This window comes from Chiloscyllium plagiosum, chromosome 37 (assembly GCF_004010195.1).
Source record: "Chiloscyllium plagiosum isolate BGI_BamShark_2017 chromosome 37, ASM401019v2, whole genome shotgun sequence".
Classification (NCBI taxonomy): Eukaryota; Metazoa; Chordata; class Chondrichthyes; order Orectolobiformes; family Hemiscylliidae; genus Chiloscyllium; species Chiloscyllium plagiosum.
Genome location: NC_057746.1, coordinates 19,872,844 through 19,895,044, shown reverse-complemented (window position 1 = coordinate 19,895,044; position 22,201 = coordinate 19,872,844). Strand labels below are relative to the sequence as shown.

The 22,201-nt window shown below is 40.6% G+C and overlaps 2 protein-coding genes across 5 annotated transcripts in view; one reads left to right on the top strand and one right to left on the bottom strand.

Moving 5' to 3' along the window:
• The window catches only part of mrps18b (mitochondrial ribosomal protein S18B), a 34,326-nt gene extending 28,402 nt beyond the window's left edge, over positions 1-5,924 (bottom strand). The window contains exon 1 of the mRNA XM_043678034.1: positions 5,374-5,924. Coding sequence (XP_043533969.1) covers positions 5,374-5,433 — 60 coding nt within the window. The 5' untranslated portion in view covers positions 5,434-5,924. The remainder of the gene's footprint in view (positions 1-5,373) is intronic.
• A 259-nt stretch (positions 5,925-6,183) lies between these two features.
• Positions 6,184-22,201, top strand: part of ppp1r10 (protein phosphatase 1, regulatory subunit 10) — a 39,166-nt gene continuing 23,148 nt past the window's right edge. The window contains exons 1-10 of one of the 4 annotated variants that reach the window (XM_043678025.1): positions 6,184-6,505; positions 6,787-7,293; positions 7,418-7,437; positions 12,745-12,803; positions 14,816-14,955; positions 16,000-16,086; positions 17,614-17,749; positions 20,329-20,380; positions 20,973-21,053; positions 21,952-22,152. In XM_043678025.1, coding sequence (XP_043533960.1) covers positions 12,756-12,803; positions 14,816-14,955; positions 16,000-16,086; positions 17,614-17,749; positions 20,329-20,380; positions 20,973-21,053; positions 21,952-22,152 — 745 coding nt within the window. In that variant the 5' untranslated portion in view covers positions 6,184-6,505; positions 6,787-7,293; positions 7,418-7,437; positions 12,745-12,755. The other 3 variants (XM_043678028.1, XM_043678026.1, XM_043678027.1) reach the window with 3 other exon arrangements.

Here is a 22,201-nt window from a genome sequence, read left to right as displayed (position 1 = left end):
TTTCAAAATCCAGCCATTTTGCATATGGAACTACTCTGGAATAGATAATGAGGAAAAGCTGGATAAGGCTCCACTTGTATTCACTGGACTTCAGAAAATTAAGAGATTAAATATGACAGGGTCCTGAAAGTCTTAGCAAGGTGTACATGCAACAGCTATTTCCTCTTGTGGAAGCATCTGGACAGAGAGACCAGTGCTTCAATACAAGAGATCATCCATTTAAAACAGATGGGCAACAATGCGGACTTTGCCAGTGACTCTCCAATGATTTCAACTTACCTACCTCAATTATTACTAGAAAAAAAGCTAGACAGATTTAAAACAATAACTCTACATCCAACCAACTACCTTCTCAACACCCCTCCTGTGATCTGCTGACTCCCTTTACACGCAGACTCTGACATCCTTGCCAGATTCATGTTCCAATCACCCACTTCCTCCAGCCCTGGATTCTATGGCTACTCTTTCCCATAGCCCCTGCTCCCTCAGATTTAGTAATCATGTGGAGGTGCCGGTGTTGGACAAGGGTGGATAAAGTCTGAAATCACACACCTACAGGTCATAGTCCAACAGGTTTATTTGAAATCACAAGCTTTTACCAGTGCCTCTTTGTCAGGTGAAGTGCCTCACCTCACAAAGGTGCTCTGAAAGCTTGTGACTTCAAATAAACCTGCTGGACTATAAGCTGGTGTCGTGTGACGTCTGCCCCAATTTAGTAATCTATGGGACCAGTAAAATGTAGTAGTCAGAGGAAAAAAAAAGACGAAATGGAAAAAAATTTCTTCCTAAAGAGCTGGAATACAAACTCAGAAACTTTTGTAACAGCTATACAACGCTGGATTTGACAACTATCTGGGATACTATGCACAGTTCTGGGCACAGCATAATGGATACACAAATCTTTGACTCACTGGAATTTTAACAGAGCTCCAAAAGTTAACGAGTAGCCACACAATTATGAGATTGCATAAATCAGACTTGAGCAAAATACAACTTTTCAGAGGTGATTCGAGTGAACTTTAAGGGTAGATGCTTTTTTCACTGTCTGGCTGCTGCAGAGTTTAGGATACGACAGCATAATCTTTATCAGAGCCAGGTTATTCAGGAACTCTCATCCACATCAAGGAGTAGATGCCAACTCGAGTAATAATTCTAAATCTAGCTTCAATACATCATTTTGTAAATCCAAAGGGATGAGGGGACCTAAAACCAAAGTGAACAGGTACAGTTTGGATACACAACAGTTACAGTACAGGAACTGGCCATTTGGCCGACTGGCTTACAGTCTGCACTGACTCTTCAAACAAGCATCATCACCTCACGTCAATCTCCTGCTTTTTCTCTCCAATAATAATAAACTTCAATCAAAATCTCACTAAACAGCGGAACAGGTTTGAGGGGTTGAATAGTTTTCTGCTGTTTCTGTGGTCCTCTCCCAACACCATGAACTCATACTCAGCAATTTGTGATAATACAAGTTCTGAAAGAAGCCATGTTCTGAAATGTGCCCACAATCAATTTGTCTGGATGATAGAAAGAAATCACGAGAAAGAGGGACCTTGTTGATAATGAGAACACTGTGGACCAAGTTAATAGGCTTGAACAGATTGATATTAAACAAGTGGGTGTGCTGGAAATTCTGGGAAGCATCAAGATAGCTAAGTCCCCAGGGCTAGGTATATCCAAGGTTACCATAGGAAGCGAGGAATGAGATTGCTGGGTCACTATCCATGGGAGTAGTACCAGACGATTGGAGGGAGGCAAATGTTGTTACTCTGTTCAAGAAAGGGAATAGGGAAATCCCTGGGAATTACAGACCAGTCAATCTTACGTCTGTGGTAAGCAAGGTACTAGAAAGGATTCTGAGAGGATTTATTGCTATCTGGAAAAACATAGTTTGATTAAAGATAGTCAGCATGGCTTTGTGTGGGGCAGGTCATGCCTCACAAGCGTTATTGAGTTCTTTGAGGATGTGATGAGACATGTTGACCAAGATCGAGCAGCGGATGTGATGTATATGGATTTCAGGAAGGCATTGGATAAGGTTCTCCACAGTAAGCTCATTCAGAAAGTTAGGAGGTATAGGATACAGGGAAATTTAGCTGTCTGGATTCAGAATTGGGTGGCCAAAAGAAGAGAGTGAATGGTAGTCATTGAAAAGTACTCTGCATGGAGGTTGGTGACCAATGGTGTCCCATTGGGAACCTGTTCTTGACCCTCTGCTTTTCGAACTTTTTATAAGTGACTTGGAAGAAGCGGAATGATGGGTTAGTAAGTTTGCCGATGACACAAAGGTCAGTGGTGTTGTAGATAGGATTCAACAAGACATTGAAAGGATGTAGAGCTGGCTGAGAAGTGGCAGATGGAGTTCAACTTGGATAAAGTTCAACTAGGGAGATTTAAACAATCCTTGGACAAACACATGGATGAAGATGGGATAGTGTAGGGGGATGAGCTGAGAATAATTCACAGGTTGGCACAACAGAGGGTCAAAGGGACTGTCTTATGCTGTATTGTTCTACGTTCTAAACTCAAAGTTGATTCATTTTGGAAGGTCAAATGTGAATGCTGAATACAGGCAGGGTTAAAGGCTGGATTCTTGGTAGTGTGGAGGAACAGTAGGACCTCAGAGTGCACTTACATAGATTCCTCAAAGTTGCCACCAAGTTGATAGGGTTGTTAAGAAGGCGTACGGTGTTTTGGCTTTCATTAACAGAGGATTAAGTTTAATAGCCACAAGGTTTTGCTACAGGTGTATTAAACCTTGGTTAGACCACACTTGGAATATTGTGTCCAGTTCTGGTCACTTCCTTATAGGAAGGATGTCAATGCTTTAGAGAGGGTGCAGAGGAGATTTAGCTGGATGCTGCCTGGATTGGAGGGCTTGTCTTATAGAGAGGTTGAGTGAGCGAAGGTTTTCACACCGGAGAGAAGGAAGAAAGGGAGGTGACTTGATAGAGGTGTATGAAGTAAGGAGAGGCATAGATGGAGTAGGTAGCCAGAGACTTTTCCCCAAGGCAGAAATGGCTGTCACGAGGGGTCATAATTTTAAGGTGATTGGAGGAAAGTAAAGAGATGTCAGAGATAGGTTTTTTATGCAGAGAGTAGTGGGTGTGTGGAATGCACTGCCAGCAGTGGTAGTAGATGCAAAGACAAAAAATTCTCAAGGTCAGGTTCGTAGGAGAGTAGTCTGACACAGAACAAACGACCAAGAGGCGAGTCTGCTAGAATATGGGCATTTTATTCCCCGCAGCGTCGCCACAACGGGTCTGGCTTATACTCACTCTACATGTTACCGGAACTGGGAGCCGTCAGTTCTCGTAGAGCGGTTGCCAACAACCCACGCTCGGCGGTTAAACGTAACCCCGGAGCAGACTCACCGAACTGGAGACTTTTCCAGCTGATATACTCTTTTCCAGATATAAACATTCATGTGAACAGCAGAGCAAGGCTAAAAAACACATTCCATTCTGGTTACATACAGATAAGAAGATTCACACGGGGAGGTGTGTAAGAAGATTCACACGGGACTAAGCAACACCTCCATTCCGGTTAGATTCACACATGTATTGGGACATAATTTTTAACCGTTTCACCACATTCCACTGCTTGGAATTTTACACCACAGATGCAAAGACACTAGGGACATTTAAGCGACTAGATTAGAGTGGTGCTGTAAAAGCACAGCAGGTCAGGCAGTATCCGAGGAACAGGAAAATCGACATTTTGGGCAAAAGCTCTCTGCCTTCATTCCTGATGAAGGGCTTTTGCCCAAAACGTTGATTTTCCTGCTGCTCGGATGCTGCCTGACCTGCTGTGCTTTTCCAGCACCAGTCTAATCTAGACTGATTTCCAGCAACTGCAGTACTCACTTTTGCCACATTTAAGCGACTACTAGACAAGCACATGGACAGCAGTGAATTGAGAGGTTAGGTTGATCTTAAATTAAGATAAATGCTTGGCAGAACATCATGGGCCGTGCCGTACTGTTCTATGTTCTATATCTTCGATAGACAACATCAGTAAGTTATTACATGGAGCTTTCACTTATCAGTAGCGCACTCAGCCAGTCAACAAAGGGTTTAAATCCCATACAAATTCAAGCACGTTCATATAGTACTAGAAATACAACACCCTTAGAACTGCCATCTCTCAGATTTGGCTCTTGTACTCTCTCAGGTCCATGTTGTAACATTCAAAGAGCAAGAAAAGCTTTCCCTACTGTTATAGTGTCACAGAAATCTATAGCACAGAAAAAGGTCCTTTGGTCCCTCTGAGAAAGTACATCAATTTTGGAAAGCCAAATTAGAGCAGGAAATATGCACTTAATGATAAGATTCTGGGGAGTGTTGCCAAATGAAAAGACATTGGCATGCAAGTTTATAGTTCCTTGAAAGGACTCAGAATTCTAAGATTTACAAGCCAGCGTTGGAGGGTTTTAACTATAGGGAGAATAATTTGGGGTTATTTTCCCTGGAGCATCAGAGTCTGAGAGGTGACCTTATAGAGGTTTATGATATCATGAAGGGCATGGAAAGAGTAAATAGTCAAGGTCTTCTCCCTAGGGGGGGGGGGAGAAAGAGTCCAAAACTATAGGGCATATGTTGAAAGTGGGAGGGGAAAGACATAAAGTGACCTACAGGGCAACCTTTTCAAAAAGAGGGTATTGAGTGTATGGATTGAGCTGCCAGGGGAAGTGGTGAAGGCTGGTGCAATTACAATATTTAAAAGGCATCTGGATGGGTATATGAATAGAAGGAGTTTAGAGGGATATGGGTCAAGATTAGAGTGGTGTTGGAAAAGCACAGCAGGTCAAGCAGCATTAAAGGAGCAGGAAAATCGATGTTGGGGCAAAAGTCCTTCATTCTTTTTGCCCGAAACATTGATTTTCCTGCATCTCAGATGCTGCCTGACCTGCTGTGCTTTTCCAGCACCACCCTAATCTCCAGTATCTGCAGTACCCACTTCTGCCATAGAGGGCCATGGACCAAATGCTGACAAATGGGACTAGATTTACAGTATACAGGACATCTGGTCAGCATGGAAGAATTAAACTGAAGCTGTCTGTTTAGGCGACTCTGATGAGTCCAAGGCTATTTTGAAGACCTTAGAGCCTCGCTTCACCTGCTCCACCACAAATGCCAAAAGGGATCCACTGCTGTGTTTGGAATTGGGAGGGTCAACCTTGGACCGAGAGATGATAAACTGACTCCAGTCAAACTTGTCTGTAAAAGGTCAAAAAAAACCAGGTTGGGGGCGGGTAAAGGTACACCCTCTACTTAACATCAGCATTAAGTTCGTCACAAGGTGCAATCAATTACAGGTGGAAAAGCAGAGTGCCCCTCCTGAGGGAGGCTGCACACAAAGTCTTACCAACAGACCCCTGTGGACCACTGCCATTGTCCTGAGCTGAGACCTCACCAGCGCCGCCATCTTGTCGGGCCACGAAGGTGAAAGGTCAACTCCAGTCCTGGCTGCTTTCTTTCCCGCCTCTAGCCGACCCCTGCCCCCCTCACAAGTTAAAAACTAAACCAACCGGGTTCCAAAACAACAACGGCCAATCGTTCAAAACAAAAGAACGTCCTTTTAAACCCAACGGACCGGGGAGGGAGGGGGGCGAAACCTGCACCAGCTCCCATCCGACGTCATCACGTTCCAAAACAAAAAGGCAAAGCGCCGTCCACGGGGGAAGAATTCTTTTAAAAATCTTTTTTTTTGTTGGAAACTCTCGCCTTCTTTATTTTTTTTTAAAACCTCCCGCCCTTTTCAGACTTTCGGCTTTAAGGTCGGCGGGGATGGCCGAGGGTGGGTACGGTTTTAATTTTTTTTTGTCTTTGGATCGCAACGCACGTCACGTGGCATGCGTTTTCGCCACCGCCGTCCTGGTATTTTTTTTTGTGTTTTTCAAAAACAAAAAAAAATTTTTGAAATTCGATGTCACTTTTTTTTTTAAAAAAAGAAAAACCTCGACGCTGATAAACGGAGGGTGGGGTGGGAGACAACGTTGTAGGACTGAAGAGGTAGACTAACGGCCAAAATGGTGGTTGGGTGGGGGGATGGGGGAAATGGGTGAACACTTGTCTTCGACACGGATCGTTCCAGTGCGCCTGCGCCTCCACAAAGAATGATCTGCAATTCATTCTGACGTCAGCTGCCTTTGAGCCCCCCCCCCCCCCAACCAAAAAAAATTGGGTGGGGTGAGAGGCAAGGGTCACGTATTCACGCACAGGGCAAATCGGTTGGACGCTTTAAGTCGGTGTTGTTGGGTGGGTGGGGAAGGAAAGAGGGGGAAAAAAAAAGATAAAATAATTTCCGATCTGACGGAATCGACCCGCAGGCACCCACCGAAATCGGTCAAGGCGCCCAAGCGGCCAATGGGATTCAAACCCTAACGGCCGCCCCCACGTGACGTCCGTCCTCCCCTACCCCTTCCTCTGTGACGTCCGCGCCCTCCCTATAAAAGCCCGGACGCAGGCTGCTGCGCCATTCCAGCGTTTGTTTTGAGGTATGTGCGGGTGGGAGGAGGCGGGTTTGAATTTTTTTTTTCCTCTCTCGCGTGCTTAATTCGCCTGCGTGAGTCCTTTTTTTTTCCGGGGGTGGCAATTAAAGAAAATAAAATCGAGTTTACTTTCAAGTGCTTAACGTGTTTTTATTTTTTTTTGTTGTGTCTTTTTTAAAAAAAAAAATCGTGTTTTATTTTTTTTTGCCTCGAGTCATGACTATTTGCTTATTATAACCATGTTCCTCCTTTTTGTGTTTTCTCTTTTTTTTCCCCCCCCACTGCAGGTTTTTTCCCACACCCCCCTCCCCAATTCGTTCGGTGAAGACGACGGAGAAAAAGAAGTCTCTTGTGTCTGTGTGTGTGTGTGTGTGAGGATAACAAAAAAAAACAGCCGCACCTTCAAACAAAAAAAAAATGCAGTTTTTCATGTAGCTCTGATCAACCTTGGGACACCCGACCTCCTCTTTGTTTGTGTTCGCTCTTTTTTTTTAAAAAGAAACGAGTTTTTTTTGCCATTTTTTTTTAAAAAAAGACAAAAGGCTTCTCGCGAAATAAGGAGACAGATCAGCCAACAAAACAAAACAAAATAACCGAGAATATATTACTCTGACCCTTCTTCTCCTCTCCCGCCCCCCCCGCCTTATGAGCTTTTTTTTTATATCTAAACGAAAATTTTGCTTTAAAAGAAATACTTAAGTCATGACTCTAACAAAAAAACTGTCAACATTGTGTTGTGTTTGCACATAAACAAACAGACAAACAATACTCTCGAGTCGCTGTCAAAAGGAGAACGAAAATTTTGCTTTAAAAGAAATACTTAAGTCATGACTCTAACAAAAAAACTGTCAACATTGTGTTGTGTTTGCACATAAAAACAGACAAACAATACTCTCGAGTCGCTGTCAAAAGGAGAATTTTTAAAAAAAAACAAAATAGTAAGTTCCGCTTTTTGGCAACCAGAGGAGAAATGAAAAATTAATTTTTTTTTTATATATAAGGTGGCGGGGCGGTGGGGGAGGGGGAAGGAGATGGTTTGGCAAATGGAAGGTGGCGGGTGTGTATGTGTTAATGTGTTTATTATTTTAAAAGATGGTTTTTGTAATGATATATCTTTTTAAAATGCACAAATGAACGAGGCGGGGAAACGTTCTGGTGGGGGCAGGGTGGTGGTGACAACCCATGAGCTCACACACGCACGAATATATTTAGTTCTCGTTTCCCCCTTTTTTAAAAAAAAAGTAATAAAAAAAAGCCTTTTTTTAAACGTACAACAGTTGCTCTTTGGGCGTGTGTGTGAGACGGACTGGGGGGGGGGGGGCAATCTGTAAATAAAGATTGCCGTGTATAAATCTCCCGGGAGCGGAAAGGAAAGGGGGGGGGGGTGTTGTTGAAAAGTTAAAAAAAGGTGGAAATTAATTCGAATGTTTCACCCCCCCTCCCCGTCCAAACAATTTTTTTTCCCGGTAGCCGGCTGTCGATCGAGAATTGTTTTAAAATGCCTTTTGTTGTTTCTGTACCTGGAGCTTGTCCCTTTTTTTTTATTAAATATGGAGGACGCCTCTCTAAGATGGCGGCCGGGTTGTCGTTTGTAAAATGGCCGCCCTGTCCTCCTCCTCTTCCTTTATGCTGCTGTTGCCTATCTCTGTGTGCGCTGATGATTATATTTCTTCCCCCTTCTCTCTCTCTCACACTGGTCTCACCCACCCAGAATTTGAGTGGTTGTTTGCTACAGCCCGATGCTTATTTTTTTTAAGAAACGATTTTTAAAAAAAATTCCGCTCCCGTTCTTATTTTTTTCCCCGTCCCAAGTCTTTTGTCTTGAAAGAAATACCCCGCTAGTCGCTCGAGGTTTGGATGAAAATTGCAAGCCTTTTCTGCCACACCGCCATTATCCGTGTGGCGCTCAGGAGTGTTGCAACATTAATAATTGTCTTAATTCTTTCTTTTTCCCCGATCGTCAAGGAATCTTGGATCTGTTTTTTTTGTGTACATATCCAGTTCACTGTGATTTGAAGGGACTTGATCGATGCCTGTTTTGGAAGCGGGTGGGGCGGCTGGAAACAATATTACCCTATTTAATTTGGTTACCTGCGAGCATTTAAGCAGTTTGTAAAATGCCGGCTTTACTACAGCGGTGGGACTGTAGATTTACTTAGGCATCAATCAACTTCTGGATCAAATTGATTTGCTTTTGATTCATGGAGAAAGTAGCTGTAATCATGTTACCACTGGGCCGCATGTAAATTCATGCAGGCCATAACTTAATGATCACTGTTTTCCATAATAGGTGCATAATTCTTTGCAGCGAGCATCTTCATATGGGAGGCGGTTAACTTTTCATATAGGAGTTAAGTGCCCATGTCTGCACGCTTTTGTACTGTTTAGTTTCCCAGCACATGTAGGGCTGATGAATAGGGGGAGGTGAAGCTAAAACATCCTGCACTTTAAAAACTCATCACAGGGACAGCCACATGCAAACTGGTAAGCAAACCTTTCTGACCTTAATTGCATTTCACAACTTCATTGCTTTCTTGAACGTGTAATGTTTGCCGTTCTGCAAAAGAAAACAAATCCATGGTGAAATTTTCGATGCATGCAAAAAGGCTTTGTCGACATTGTTCCAGTGAACTACACAAGAACTTGTTTCACAGTCTGTTTTCATGCCTGAATTAACCATTGGTAGCCACGTCTTCCATATGGTAGTAGAATATTTTTAGAATCTATTTCAAATTTGTATTTTTTTAATTTGATTTTTAATGACTACTTTTTTCAAATATTTAGTGGCTGAATTTTTAATTGCACTTAAGAACTTGAGGTGATGGAGTTATATTTGAAATGGATCTAAATAGCTCAATGGGTTAATGTGCTGTGCTGCACTTACATGCATTTGGCAGTGTAAACTCGACCATTAACTGAATTCAGTTTTTAACTCAGACTTTCTTTTTTTCCCCTTAGTGTATTAAGGAATGCCGTCAGTGCCCCCAGACTACAGGGCTAATTTCCTCTGCTCCCTTTTCACACTTGATTCTGAAAATAGTCAGGGGTACTACAGATTCAATTAAAGGGCAATGTAAAGGCTTTGCTATCTAATTAGATATTCGCAGCTGGTGTTAGCTGTGGGTAAGGGAGCAACAAGCCATCCTGTTACCTTTTTTATATAAAAAGGAGGTAGGTCAAGAGAGCATTTAGTGCACTTTTGAAGGTAAGAACTCAAAACAAACCCCCTTGCTGAGACAAGCTTTTTGTTTTTGTATAAAAGCCCTACGTTTAGTTGGATTAGCTAGCCTTGGCCTAGTTCCCCTCCAGTGGCCTGGTGGTAACATGTTCAATGATACTTTAACTCGTTTGTGAAAAATTTCCATCTAATCTAAAGGATAAAATTTGTGTATATGTAGAATTCCATTGTACCTTATGTAATATTCTAATGCACTTTTGAGAGGGTGGGAAGATGTATGTAACTATATATATATAAACTGGTTTCTTGCTGCACAAACGTGATGTGTGCAGTATGTTACAGGAAACCAGTGGTCTTCCACAAGCAATTGGTTGCTGGATTCATAAGCTGATTCCTAATCAGTGTTCTTGCAAGCCAGTGTCATACTTATTTTTGAAAAGATAATGGGGTTGACATCTAGAAGCTGTACTTATTAAGTGTAATTTAAGCACTACAGCACACTTTTGATAAAATCAAAGGTAGGTGGCATGTGACCAATGTAGCCATTTGAGCACAAGCATTTGTCCATGTGAACAATCTAACCCCCTTGTGAATTAGCCATTTGCAAAACTACCAACTCACCATATTTTGAACCACTCAAGTGAATTCAGTTTGCCAACACTTAGTGTAACTGCAGTGACATGAGCCAGGTTTGTATTTACTTAACTACACAGTGCTCCAAATAAATATTACAAGTGAATAGGAATTACAGAATCGCCATGACCAAGTGGTGTGGTGTTTGGCGTCACTTTTATTGGGAGCACCATCCAACTGTGCTGAGACATGTGTTCATGCATGTGACTGCAGAATACTGCAAGTTCATAACAATTTTTCAGGTAACATGAATGCCATTTTTCAGCACTTGTGCTAAATTAATAGTTACAGGTCAACATCTTTACTTCATGGTTTCAGCTTCAAACACCATCTAGTCAGCCTGGAATGAGTAATTTTGGCTTGTAAAGCTATTGCTTTACTTTGCCTGTCTTGCTCAAGCTTTAAGGAAGCTTGCTATTCTAGGGATGCTAGTCTGCAGTTTCTGCTAGTGTTGGGCTGCTTGAATTCTAGCTTAATTTTATCAATTCAATAGAACACTTTATGCATTATTGTAAAACGATTGGCTCTTTGATTTGGTTTCTATATACAATTCAAAAGATTTGTTTTTTTGCATTCCTGGAAGTTGTGATATATTTTAACTCACCTTTGAACTACACCAGTGCATCTAAAACTTTCCTTTTTAGTACTTGATGCTTCTGGCTTTGAAAAGATGTTTGTCTTTTGTCATCCTTAATGGAACCATTCTTGCCCTCTTAATTGGCTTATTTCAATGTTGACAACTGATTCCATTGCCATCTTTATTCAGTCTAAAGTTTGTTTCTACATTTTAAAGTAGAATTGTACCCAAGTAACCTCAGCATTTAAGAGAGCTGTAAAAAGTTTTAGTTGCTGACTGGCTCATAGGTCTGAGTGCAGCAGTGCCCAAAATAAACCTGCTGTGTGCAGGTTAATGTCAGTGTAATTTAAACAAGTTATAACTAGTCTGGCTAGGTCAATATTAGGACTAAATTAGTTCTACATAGTTTTGATCCTTTCCCAAACCCTTCAATCTTAACTGGATGCACACCAATTAACAATATTAACCTACAATAAAAGTTCCCCTTTTTTAGCTTCAACATAAGTCTAATGTCAACTTAAACTAATCAATTGGAAGTGCTTTGGAGCTGATCTTAGTACAAGTGGGTCTTAATGTGCTGGAGACTTGAATAATTTGGTTTATTGATTAAAACAAATACATTTAAAATCTGTATAACTGGTGCTAATTATTGTGAAAACAGTTTTGCTATTTCTAGTTAAGCATAAAAACTTTGCATCCTGTATTCCTGTCATTGGTGATTTGAAATCCATCCTTTTTCTCAAATGAATTCTGCTTGTTTGTAGGTGCACAATTGTTTCCTAGAAATTGAAAGATAAAAATGTAATAGGTGTCCAGAGATGTGCAGGTTAGGTGAACTGGCCATGCTAAATTGTCCAATAGTGTTCAGGGGTGTGTGGGTTAGGTGCATTAGACAGGGGTAAATATAGGGTAAGGAATGGGTCTGGGTGGGTTACTCTTCAAAGGGTCTGTTTCAACACTAGGGATTTTAATATTACCAGGTTTTTTTTTGAAAGGAGCCAAGTTTCCAATCTTGCATAGCTAGGCTTGCTCTCTGGCAAACATTAAAATTACATTTAACAAGTACATATTGGCCATTGTGAGCATGTCTATTGATTTTTATTGAAGATAACTGAAGTGAGTCTTTAGATGGCCTAATAATTAGTGTAGACTTTACACTTACAAGGATATTTATCTAGATGGGGCCAGTGAATAAATTTGCACCAGCTTCCCTAAACTCAATTTGACTTTAAGAGTCAGAGGGTATTCAGTACTGAAGTATAAAGCTGAATTTTGGCTCGTCTCTGCAAAATACAAAGGGTGTAATAAGCCTTCAAACATTCTGATCTTCTACTCAGGGGCATGATAATTGCAAGATATAAGTTTAAAGCCAAACTATGATTCAGTCTCCCAATGAACACTGAAGCCTAATTACCTGATCTGTTTTGAGTTTCCCTCTTGCCAATACAATCATCAAAATGCTGTGACTTCAGAAGTATTCTGAATCTTCTGGGGGGGGGAGAAGCAAAATGTAATCAATACTTCCTTAAAATTAGTATTGCAGAGCTCTTTTTAAGGTGCAGCAATTGTGTAATAGGGTATTTTGATCTGAACCCTCACCTACTGCTTGATCAATGGTAAAATTTCCAAACTTGTACATAATGCAGTCCTTAGCAAATTTGGCAGTGCAGTTTCATCAATAAACTGCTTTGAGCCAGTCAAATATTTAGCATTTGCTTTCTGCTGTGGACAGGTTTTTAACTTGGACACATGTCAATACATTATTATAAATGGTTTCCCCTTCAGAATAGGCATTATGCGGTCAAATTTTAACCTTTAAATTTTAATTATCTCTTTTCCTCCCCCCTCTTTATATAGTCTCCCAGACCATGGAACTTTTGAGCAGGCAGCTGGAGATCTGCATACAACTGATTCTGGTATCTGATGCTGAATTGCAGATGATCACTGTTTTGTCTCTTCCCACTTTCCTTGCTATCTGTACCTGGCCTGTGTGGGGCAGGAGAGGAATCAGCAAAATCTGCATAGTCTGGAGGGAACCAGCTCAACGGCACAACCTGAAAATGCTGCTGAGGCTGCAGCAATGAATAGGCTATACTATCTCACTGCATAACCCTTTTGAGAGGAGTAGCTTTTGACACTTCAGTTGGGAAGATGACAATAGCTGAACACTTGTTTAAAGCACGACATTTTTGAGTGATTCCAGAGCACTTAAGCACCTTTCTTGGTGACAGCCACTGCATCTTGCCTCTTGACACTTCATAGAAGCAAAAGCTAAATTTCATAAGATCCACCTATCCATACTGCTTATAGACTTAATGATCTTTACTCTGGTGTTTACATGTGCTGTAGTCTCCAGTTCTGATTGACCAAGGCATTTTGTGATCCTTGGATAATGATGGGGAAAAGTCATCTTATTTGTAAGGCCTGCCTACTCTTGCCATCCAACCAAAAATACTCAAGCTGGCTTCTTTGAATCGTAAAATATCAGCAAAACATAGGTATTTTGATTACAAAGCTCTATCTGTCTAGCAGGCACTAGACTAATGCTCTGCCTACTTAGTCCGTACTGCTAAAATTTAGTAATTCTGAGGTTTAAAAACCTTGGTGCAAGGCACTATGGGGCCAATTAAATATTTCACCTGCACTGATATGAACTTCAACTAAGTTTTTTTTTATCAAGTGATCTCATTTTTATTAAAAAAAAACTTAAACTGCAGTCAATGAAAGAGCACTTCACTCAACAGAACATTAATTATAAACTCAGAACCCTGCTTAAAGCTGTAATACTGTTACATAGTGGCAACATATGAGTGCCTTCTGATGTAGAGCATACAGATCTTTGCTATTGATTTCTTTTTTAAAATCAACTTGTCAAAATAAACGTTTCTGCAACTTTTTTGCAGGATTGTTTTGAATATTTTATATAGCTTATCTGCCTGCTTTTAATACCTTTAACCAGCCAGTTGTAATTTGAAAACCAGTTGTTTCCTAAGTACACTCAGTGTAATCTTTGTATGTAGTTAATGCAGTTAGGATAGGATGGACTGTGACTGTTTCCACACCTACATTCTGAAATATGCAGTTTTGTATACCATTCAATAATTTGTTCATGTAGGTGTTAGAATTTTGAGTAGGAAGGAGTTGGAGATAAGTAATAATGGTTACCCTGGTTGCTGTCCTTTTAATTTCTAATAAATGGTTGTACCTGAACAACTTAACTGAAATGCTCAATTTCAGGAAGAAAACAAAGCTGCCTTACACAAAACAATGTACATAGTACTAAGTTGGTAATAAACAAGCTTAAGCCCACAACACTTATCAGAAGACTTCACCTTGTTTTTTAATGCCATTTATGATATCACTGAGGTGGGAGGGATCTGATTTATTGGATCTGCTTAATTTAGGTCTAGTAAAGAGATCCCTAAACTAATGGGTGATATCTGAATATGTGAAATGAGTTTGCAATTGTATTCAGAACAGTAGGGAAAATCTTTTAACCCGCTTATGGCATATATCATCTCGATAAATGCAAGAAAGCTTTAATCTTACGCTGGGCATCTAGAAAGAGCAGGTGACTGGGGGCAGAAAATGTATTGTTGTTTTCTGCCCTTTACAAATGGGGGTGTCAATCATGTCAAAGTCTCGTCGCATTTTCAGAACAGGTTCAGTGATTTTTTTTTCCCTCTCAATTTGGAGGATGGCAGGGAAGAGCTGAATGACTTAAGTCGTATATCTTGTAAGGCAATCTTCAGAAATTACAAGTTTGAAATGTGTGCAAGTTAGTGCATCAAGATTACTAGACTGGGATTGCATACATATTGATCCTAATTATAAATAAAGGCTGTAATCTAATATCAATCAATTAATTTTAGACAAAAGGGGAATTTGAAAAAACAACTGACATATTTTCTATCTTTTTATTTTTAAGGGTAATTGCTACTATTACAATCCATTTGATACGATGGGTTCAGGGCCAGTAGATCCAAAAGAGCTTCTGATAGGGTTGGACTGCCTCCTTGGTAAAGATGGGGAAATTAAAAGTGGTGATGGTGTCATTAGAATCTACAGGTAATTCTTCGTTCTTTTCCATATAACTATACACATGCAAAACACCAGCTCCATATTTGCCCTACTGTCTTCAAACTTTGTTTCAGCATGTGATTTTTTCAGTTTGCTCTATAAATGTATGATGTATTCATTAATTGAATAACACTACTAAACAATTATCAGTGCTCAAACTTCAATCTGCTATTTTCCTTTTCTGTGAAAAGCCATAACTCTCGCAGATTTTTTTATCATTGTATTAATGGGTTTGAGTATTTATGAACATGGGGCACCCCTGTTTGAAGAATTTGCAATGGCGCTGGGAGGTTGGGCAGGGAATTGTCCACTTTTTTGAGTATCTATTTTGACTCATGTACCCAGTTGCCTTTTTCTAATAGATACACTGGAGGTTGCCCATGGTCTATTATTTGAGGCTAGCGATGTTCACTTGCAACATATGCAGTGGGTATTATCCATAAATTCTGTTTAGATAACAGTCAAGAACTAGAGCTGAGCTGATGTTTTAACCTTTCTTAGCTTGAAACTGAATGGGATGCACTTTAATCCTGGTTATGGTTTAATAGTCCTTATCCATGCAGCAGAGCCTGATTTTCAATTGTCTCATCCCTGAGAGTGGACACAGGAGCATGTGGTCGTCAGTCAGTGTGCACCAGCTATCCCACATTCAAAGATGATCACATTCCATTTTCATATCATCCACTCTTGTTTATCCCAGGGATTGTAGCTATTGCAATGGTTATCTGCATTAGAAAGGAAAACTGGGATTGATGTAAAATTAGCATTCCACTCACTCCTGCCAGTTTCCCAATAAATAGATTAAAAAGACCTCCCCCACCTACGATCTTGATTATTTAATAACTTAATATTTCTTTTGAATTTGAGATTCCGTTGCATTATTAAAGATATCCATTATGTTTGAGTTAATTTCAGACTTTCAACATGGCTCTTAAGCACACTATTCCTTCCTTTTGAATACTATTTATTAAGAGAATATTTATGAGCTGTGCCATCTGCTTGTTAATTATCTTCACCACTTTTGACTTTCAGGTTAATGAAAGATGCAAAAAAGCTCGTGAGCAGATGCATGTACTTGAACATCCTACTGCAGACCAGATCGGAGGATATCTTGAACCAGTAAGGCTACTAGTTTCTAACTTGATATCAATATCGTTGGTCTTTTGACTATTCTCTCCATTAATATTGCAGCATGGTGCTTTATAATGGGATTATTGTTCAATCTGTCATCCAACCTTATGATCTGACCCTTTCACCATTTTGTTTATAATGTTGGCAATTAGTAATAGTCATAGAGATTTTACAGCATAGAAACAGACTCTTCAGCCCAACTTGTCCATGCCAACCAGATATCCTAAATAAATCTAGTCCCATTTGCCAACATTTGGCTCATATCCCCCTAAACCTTTGCTATTCATATACCCATCCAGATGCCTTTTAAATGTTGTATTTGTACCAGCCTTTTCCACTTCCTGTGGCAGCTCATTCCATACATGCATCACCTTTTGTGTGAAAATGTTGCCCTTTGGTGCTTTTTAAATTTTGTGCCCTCTCTCCTTGTACCTTTTGCCCTCTAGTTTTGGGCTCTCTAATCCTTGGGGAATGACATTGTCTATTCACCCTATTCATGTTCCTCATGATTTTATAAACCTCTATAAGGTCATCCTTCAGCCTCAGGGAAAGTAGCCCCAGTCTATTCAGCCTTTCCCTGTAGCTCAAACCCTCCGACCCTAGCAACCTCCTTGTAAATCTTTTATGAGCACTTTCAAGTTTCAAACATCTCTCCCACAGCAGGGAGACCAGAATTGCACACAGTATTCCAATAGTGGCCAAACCAACGTTCTGTACAGCCACAAGATGACCTCCTAACTCCTATACTTAATACACTGATAAATGCAGAAATTCACAGGATTATTCCTTTGGTTTCAACTATATCTATTCATCTTATTGTAGGCATGACCTCCAGTTTGCACCCATAGTTGTATATGTTTGTTCCCACTTGGTTTACTCAGTTTTATGTTTCTGAAATCTTAAGTGAGTTCACTAAGCAACCACCTGATGAAGGAGCAGCGCTCTGAAAGCTAGTGTGCTTCCAATTAAACCTGTTGGACATAACCTGGTGTTGTGTGATTTTTAACTTTGTCAGTCCAACACTGGCATCTCCAAATCTTGAATAGTTGGGAGGCTGATATCATGAAAATTTATTCTAGAGCAAGTGATGTCAATATGTCAAGAAAACCTGATCAGAAATGGCTGACTGTACATGTTTCAGCTTGGTTTCTGGCACTCTTTCCTCTAGCTCTGTAGGTTGTCAAACTTAACCACTTGATTGTGAAGTCTGGGTTAACAGCCCCAATGTACTACTTAGCACATCTGCTATATAATTGGAAAACCTCTTTTGAGTGTGACATTGACTTTGTCCAGGTTAAGTTAGAAATGATAGGTTGACAAAGAATGGTGCCAAATAAAATTAAGAGCATTTATCATCGTTCTTCAAAGTTAACCACCTTTGCTTATTCTCCTCTTCTCCCCACCCATTTTTTCCTGATTTACTATTTATTATAAATGCTTTACATTTTTAGTGCTGTACCTCTGAATAGCAGAAAAGAGCTGATGAGAGTTATGCATTTATTTCTCTCCTTGAAGGTTCATCAACGTTGGTGGTTACAAGCTGCTGAATAACTGGCTGGCCTATTCCAAATCTACTAGCAATGTACCATTGTTACAACAAATTCTGCTGGCATTACAGCTGCTGCCACTCACAGTGGACCATCTAAAACAAGTAAGCAAAGCTAAGCAAACAAAGCACTATGCAATGCAACCTTGAGGATAGGACTTGCCTTTTATGACTATGTTCATTATATGAAGAGGCAAGGAGTTATGATTTGTGTTCTGTGCAACTAAACAGGGATGAAAAGTATTCCATTCTTTCATCAATAGGATAGGTGCTTTTCATTTGTACGAGGCAGTGAGAGTAGCCAACATAGAAGGTGATTAATAGAATAATTAGAGAGCAGGTGAGAATTTCTGACACAAAGGGTCATGGAAGCAGATTGAATAATAACTTGTAAAATGAGACATCTGCAGGGCCAGGTTAAGGGCAGGGGAGGGAAACCATTTAGTAGCCCTTTCAAAGTGTCAGGGCAAGTCCAGTAGATTAAATGGTAGCTTCTTTTATAATTAATAGCTTGATAATACAGCATTTGAACTTTGATGAGTTGAGAGGTGAAGTTTTATTTTAACTTGCATTCCCGATTTAGATTCAAGGCTAAAAGCTTCAATTTGGTTCTTTTTGACTGTATATAATTCTAAGTGCGAGAATTGGGGCTTTTTTCTTTGCCTGTGCCCGCCCTGTGTTATTTTCTGTTCTTAGAGCCACGGTTTAGTATATTTTCTTCCAATTTGCTAGTGTTTGTTAAATGGTAATTTCTTTTTGTTTTCAAATAAACTTTTCTCCTTTTTCTGCAACAATATTTTCCCATCTCTGGGAAGAATCAACTGTTTACCTGCCCCCCTTGAGTGATTGATTTTGCGTAAACCTTGCAGACTTTTGGTAATAAAAATGGAAAGAACAGCAGAAACAGAAATTGATGCAAAAATGGAAAAAGCTCAGCAGGTCTGGTAGCACGGTGAAGAGAAATCATTTAACCTTTCAGCTCCAGTAGCCTTGCTCTGAACTGATGGGAGCTAGAACAAAGTTTTTTTATACCGAAGATAGAGGGAGGGGATAGAATCTACCAAAGAAAGAGAAGAACAGTTGGACAGGCAAAGGAGTGGATAACTATCAGCATAGGAGAATGAATAGTTATTAATGGGGACTATAAGTAGCTGACAGTAGGTTGTCTGTAATAGCAGACCATGTGATAACAAGATCTGGTGTGTACATTTGGAGGAAGGACATGGGAGAAGGTGCCTCAAACCCTAAAATTGTTGAACTCTACATAAAATCCAGGAGGCTACAGGGTCCCCAAGTGGAAAATGAGGTGCTGTTCTTCCAGCTTGTGCTGAGCTTAGCTGGATCACTGCAGCAAGCCTGAGATAGAGATGTTGGCCAAAGTAGCGTGTTGAAGTGGCAGGTAACTGGAAGCTCAGGGTCTTTTTTTTTTCTGGACAGAACATAGGTGTTCTGTGAAGTGCTCAACTAGCCTAAGCTGCTTTTTCCAAAGTAGAGGAGACCACATTGTGAGCAGCAAATACAGTAGACAGATTGAGTGAAGTACAGATAAAGTGCTGCTTCACTGGAAGGTCTGTTTGGGCCCTTGAGTACTGAGGAGGGAGGAAATAAACAGGCAGGTATTACACCTTCCGTGGTTGCAGGGGAAAGTATCATGGCTGTGGGGGTGGGGCATTGGGAGAGAAGGAGGATGGACCATGCTACCCAAAGGGAACAATCCTTGCTGAAGGCTGACGAGGGTGGGCGGGGGGGGTGGGGGGTGAGAGGGGAGTGAAATGTATGTCTGGTAGTGGCATCCCACTAGAGGTGGTGAAAATAACACAAGTGATCCACTGGATGTAGATTTGGTGGGATGGTAGGTAAGGACAAGGGGGACCCTATTGCTGTTGCAGGGGGGAAGAGAAGGGGCGAGAGCTGAAGTGGTGAGAGATGGGTCATATCCGGCTGAGGGCCCTGTCAACTATGATGTTGGGGAGTCCTTGGTTGAGAAAAAAAGGTGGACATCTCCTATTCCAGCCCCCTTCTTGAAGTTGACATTATCAGAACAGATATGACTGAGACAGAGAAACTGGGAGAATGGAATAGTCTTTACAGAAAGCAAGGTGTGAGGATGCATGGTCAAGGTAGCTGTGCAAGTCGGTTGGTTTGTCATAGATATTGGTGGCCAGCCTATCCTCGGAAGTGGAAACAGATGTCAAGGAAGGAAGGGAGGAGTGAGATGGAACAGACGAAGGTGAGAACCGGGTGGAAATTGGAAGTGAAGTTGATAAACTTTCTCAATTCCAATGAGTGGGGAAAGTAGCACCTTTTGATATCATTGATATTCTGGAGAAAGACTTGTGGCTCGGGGGCTGGAATAGGACTGGAAGAAGGGTGGAACATTCCCCACAAAGGGACTGAGTCCAGGGAGGAGATGGGAGAAAGTATTTGAGAGCTAATGTTCAGCTTCTGCAATGTAGAAGTCAGTCCATCAGACTTTTGATAGTGTTGGATGTCACAGTTACCCTTCATTTTATGTGCACCTTTATGCTTACATTGAGTGACAGTACTACTCGCAGATGTAGGCATCTCTTTGAGGGAGCTTGCTGAGTATGGTTGTTACAAATAGTGCATTTTTGCATAACACCTGTGGGTGGCAGGGGAGCCTCAGAATGCAAGTGTCTTACCTGAGCTTGTCTCTATTTCAGAATAACACAGCCAAGATAGTGAAACAGTTGAGCAAGAGCTTTGATGATGAAGGTCAGTTGTCATATATTCTGTCTGCACCAAGTTTAAAGGAGCTAAAGTTGCATTGCTTTAGACTTGTGATGTTTCAACCACCAGTTTGACTGGTCTCTGTTTAAACTGCACCTTGAGAGGAAGTAATACATACTTGTTTCTGTTTTATGAATAGTTCCTCTCATTAGTGCGATGAAGTAAAATTTGTTCCTTGTTTGTTTTTTGGATCAAAGCAGTTATAATTAATTCGCTACTGATTTAAATAAGTTTCTTTCTTTTGTCTCACACTCACCTAAGCCACAGGCACTGACAGTTCTTTGGTGCCACTCACAAATGGTTATTTGCCTTTTGGGGCAATGAGTGTCAATTGCACGACAATCCAGGGCATCATAGGCAATCCTGATGATGCTCAGCTGCCCAAGATACATGCTTTTCCCAAATAAGTGGATAGTGAGTAGAAGTTAAGCCTTCAGTGTCCATTCTCCAGCTCAATTTAGTCATGCAACCATTATTTTTGTGGAGTTAGCTATTAACTGATCGTGCCATTAGGTCTCAATGGTGTTTGTTTTGAAAGCAGTCCTTTTTATTCATAATTCCGTATTTTATGTTTTAGAGCTTAGGAAGTTGGCACAAGTTTTGGTCAACCATTGGATGACTGTAATTCGTTCTCAGAGTGCAGGTCCTGGCGCACAAGGTAAGTTTGATTATTCATGTTGTTTGTCAGTTACTAGAAGTCTTATGTCTGATCAAAAATGCCTTATGCTCTAATTTAACTGTAGTCAAATTGTTTTTATGGGGCTGCATCTCCAAACATAACTCATCCCAAACCTTGAAAGTCATTTCTGCTACAATTCTGCAGATCCCATATATCTTCCAATGTCTTCTGACCCATGTTTTACTGCAGGGCAAATGCAGCCAGTCTTGGCCTCAGCAGATGCCCATATAAATTGATGGTTGTTGAGTGACTATTGAGAGAGAGAACTGTATATTGCATCAAAGTGCTTCTGCGGTCTAGGGGCATTGAAAATCACTGCAAAATGCAACTTTTGTCCAAGCTGTGTAAGCCTAGCTCCATCCAGTTCAAGGAACAGGAACTGTGCTGGCGTATTTTCAAACTGGGTATTAATTCTACTAGATGCTAAACCTACATTTTGGGTGAAGGTATAGGAAATTTGAGTTGATGCTTAGTATTATTAATTTTATGTGTTTTTAACAATAAAATCTTAGACCGATAAATGTAAGAGAATGTGTAAACTTAATGTTACCTATAAAGTCATTATCAACTAGTGAAATCTTTAGGTATCTGGCAGCCATTCTGGTGCCCATCTTCTGTGGGAGATGATTGGGTTTCTCCTTGTTGAATCTAGACTAATCAGTATAAATGGGTCATCAGAAAATTATAGTGAAACTTACTTTTGACTGCGATGTAATCACTTCTTTAAATCACTGCGAGTGCTTCTGATTAAAGAAGAAAGATAATTTGGGCAGTGGAGCTGGTTTAGTCTAATATTTAAATCTGCAACCTCTTCTCGAGCATGTAAAGAACTTGCTAGGTTAACCTTTTTAGTGCTTTTCTTTTTTAAATCCTGTAGATAAACAGCCAGAGAGGAAGAAGCGGAAAGATGAAAAGAAAGATGAAAGCAAGATGCGAGCGCCAGTTTCTGAGCGAGTCCCAGATCCCAAATCAGATCTCAGAGTGGAGACAAAGGAAGAGGAATCATTGGAGAAGAAACGAGAGAAGCCCAAGTCGCTACGGACAACCGCACCCAGTCACGCCAAGTTCAGATCAACAGGTGGGTATCACATGTAGTCATACACTTGTAATGCATTAATCTCCCTTAA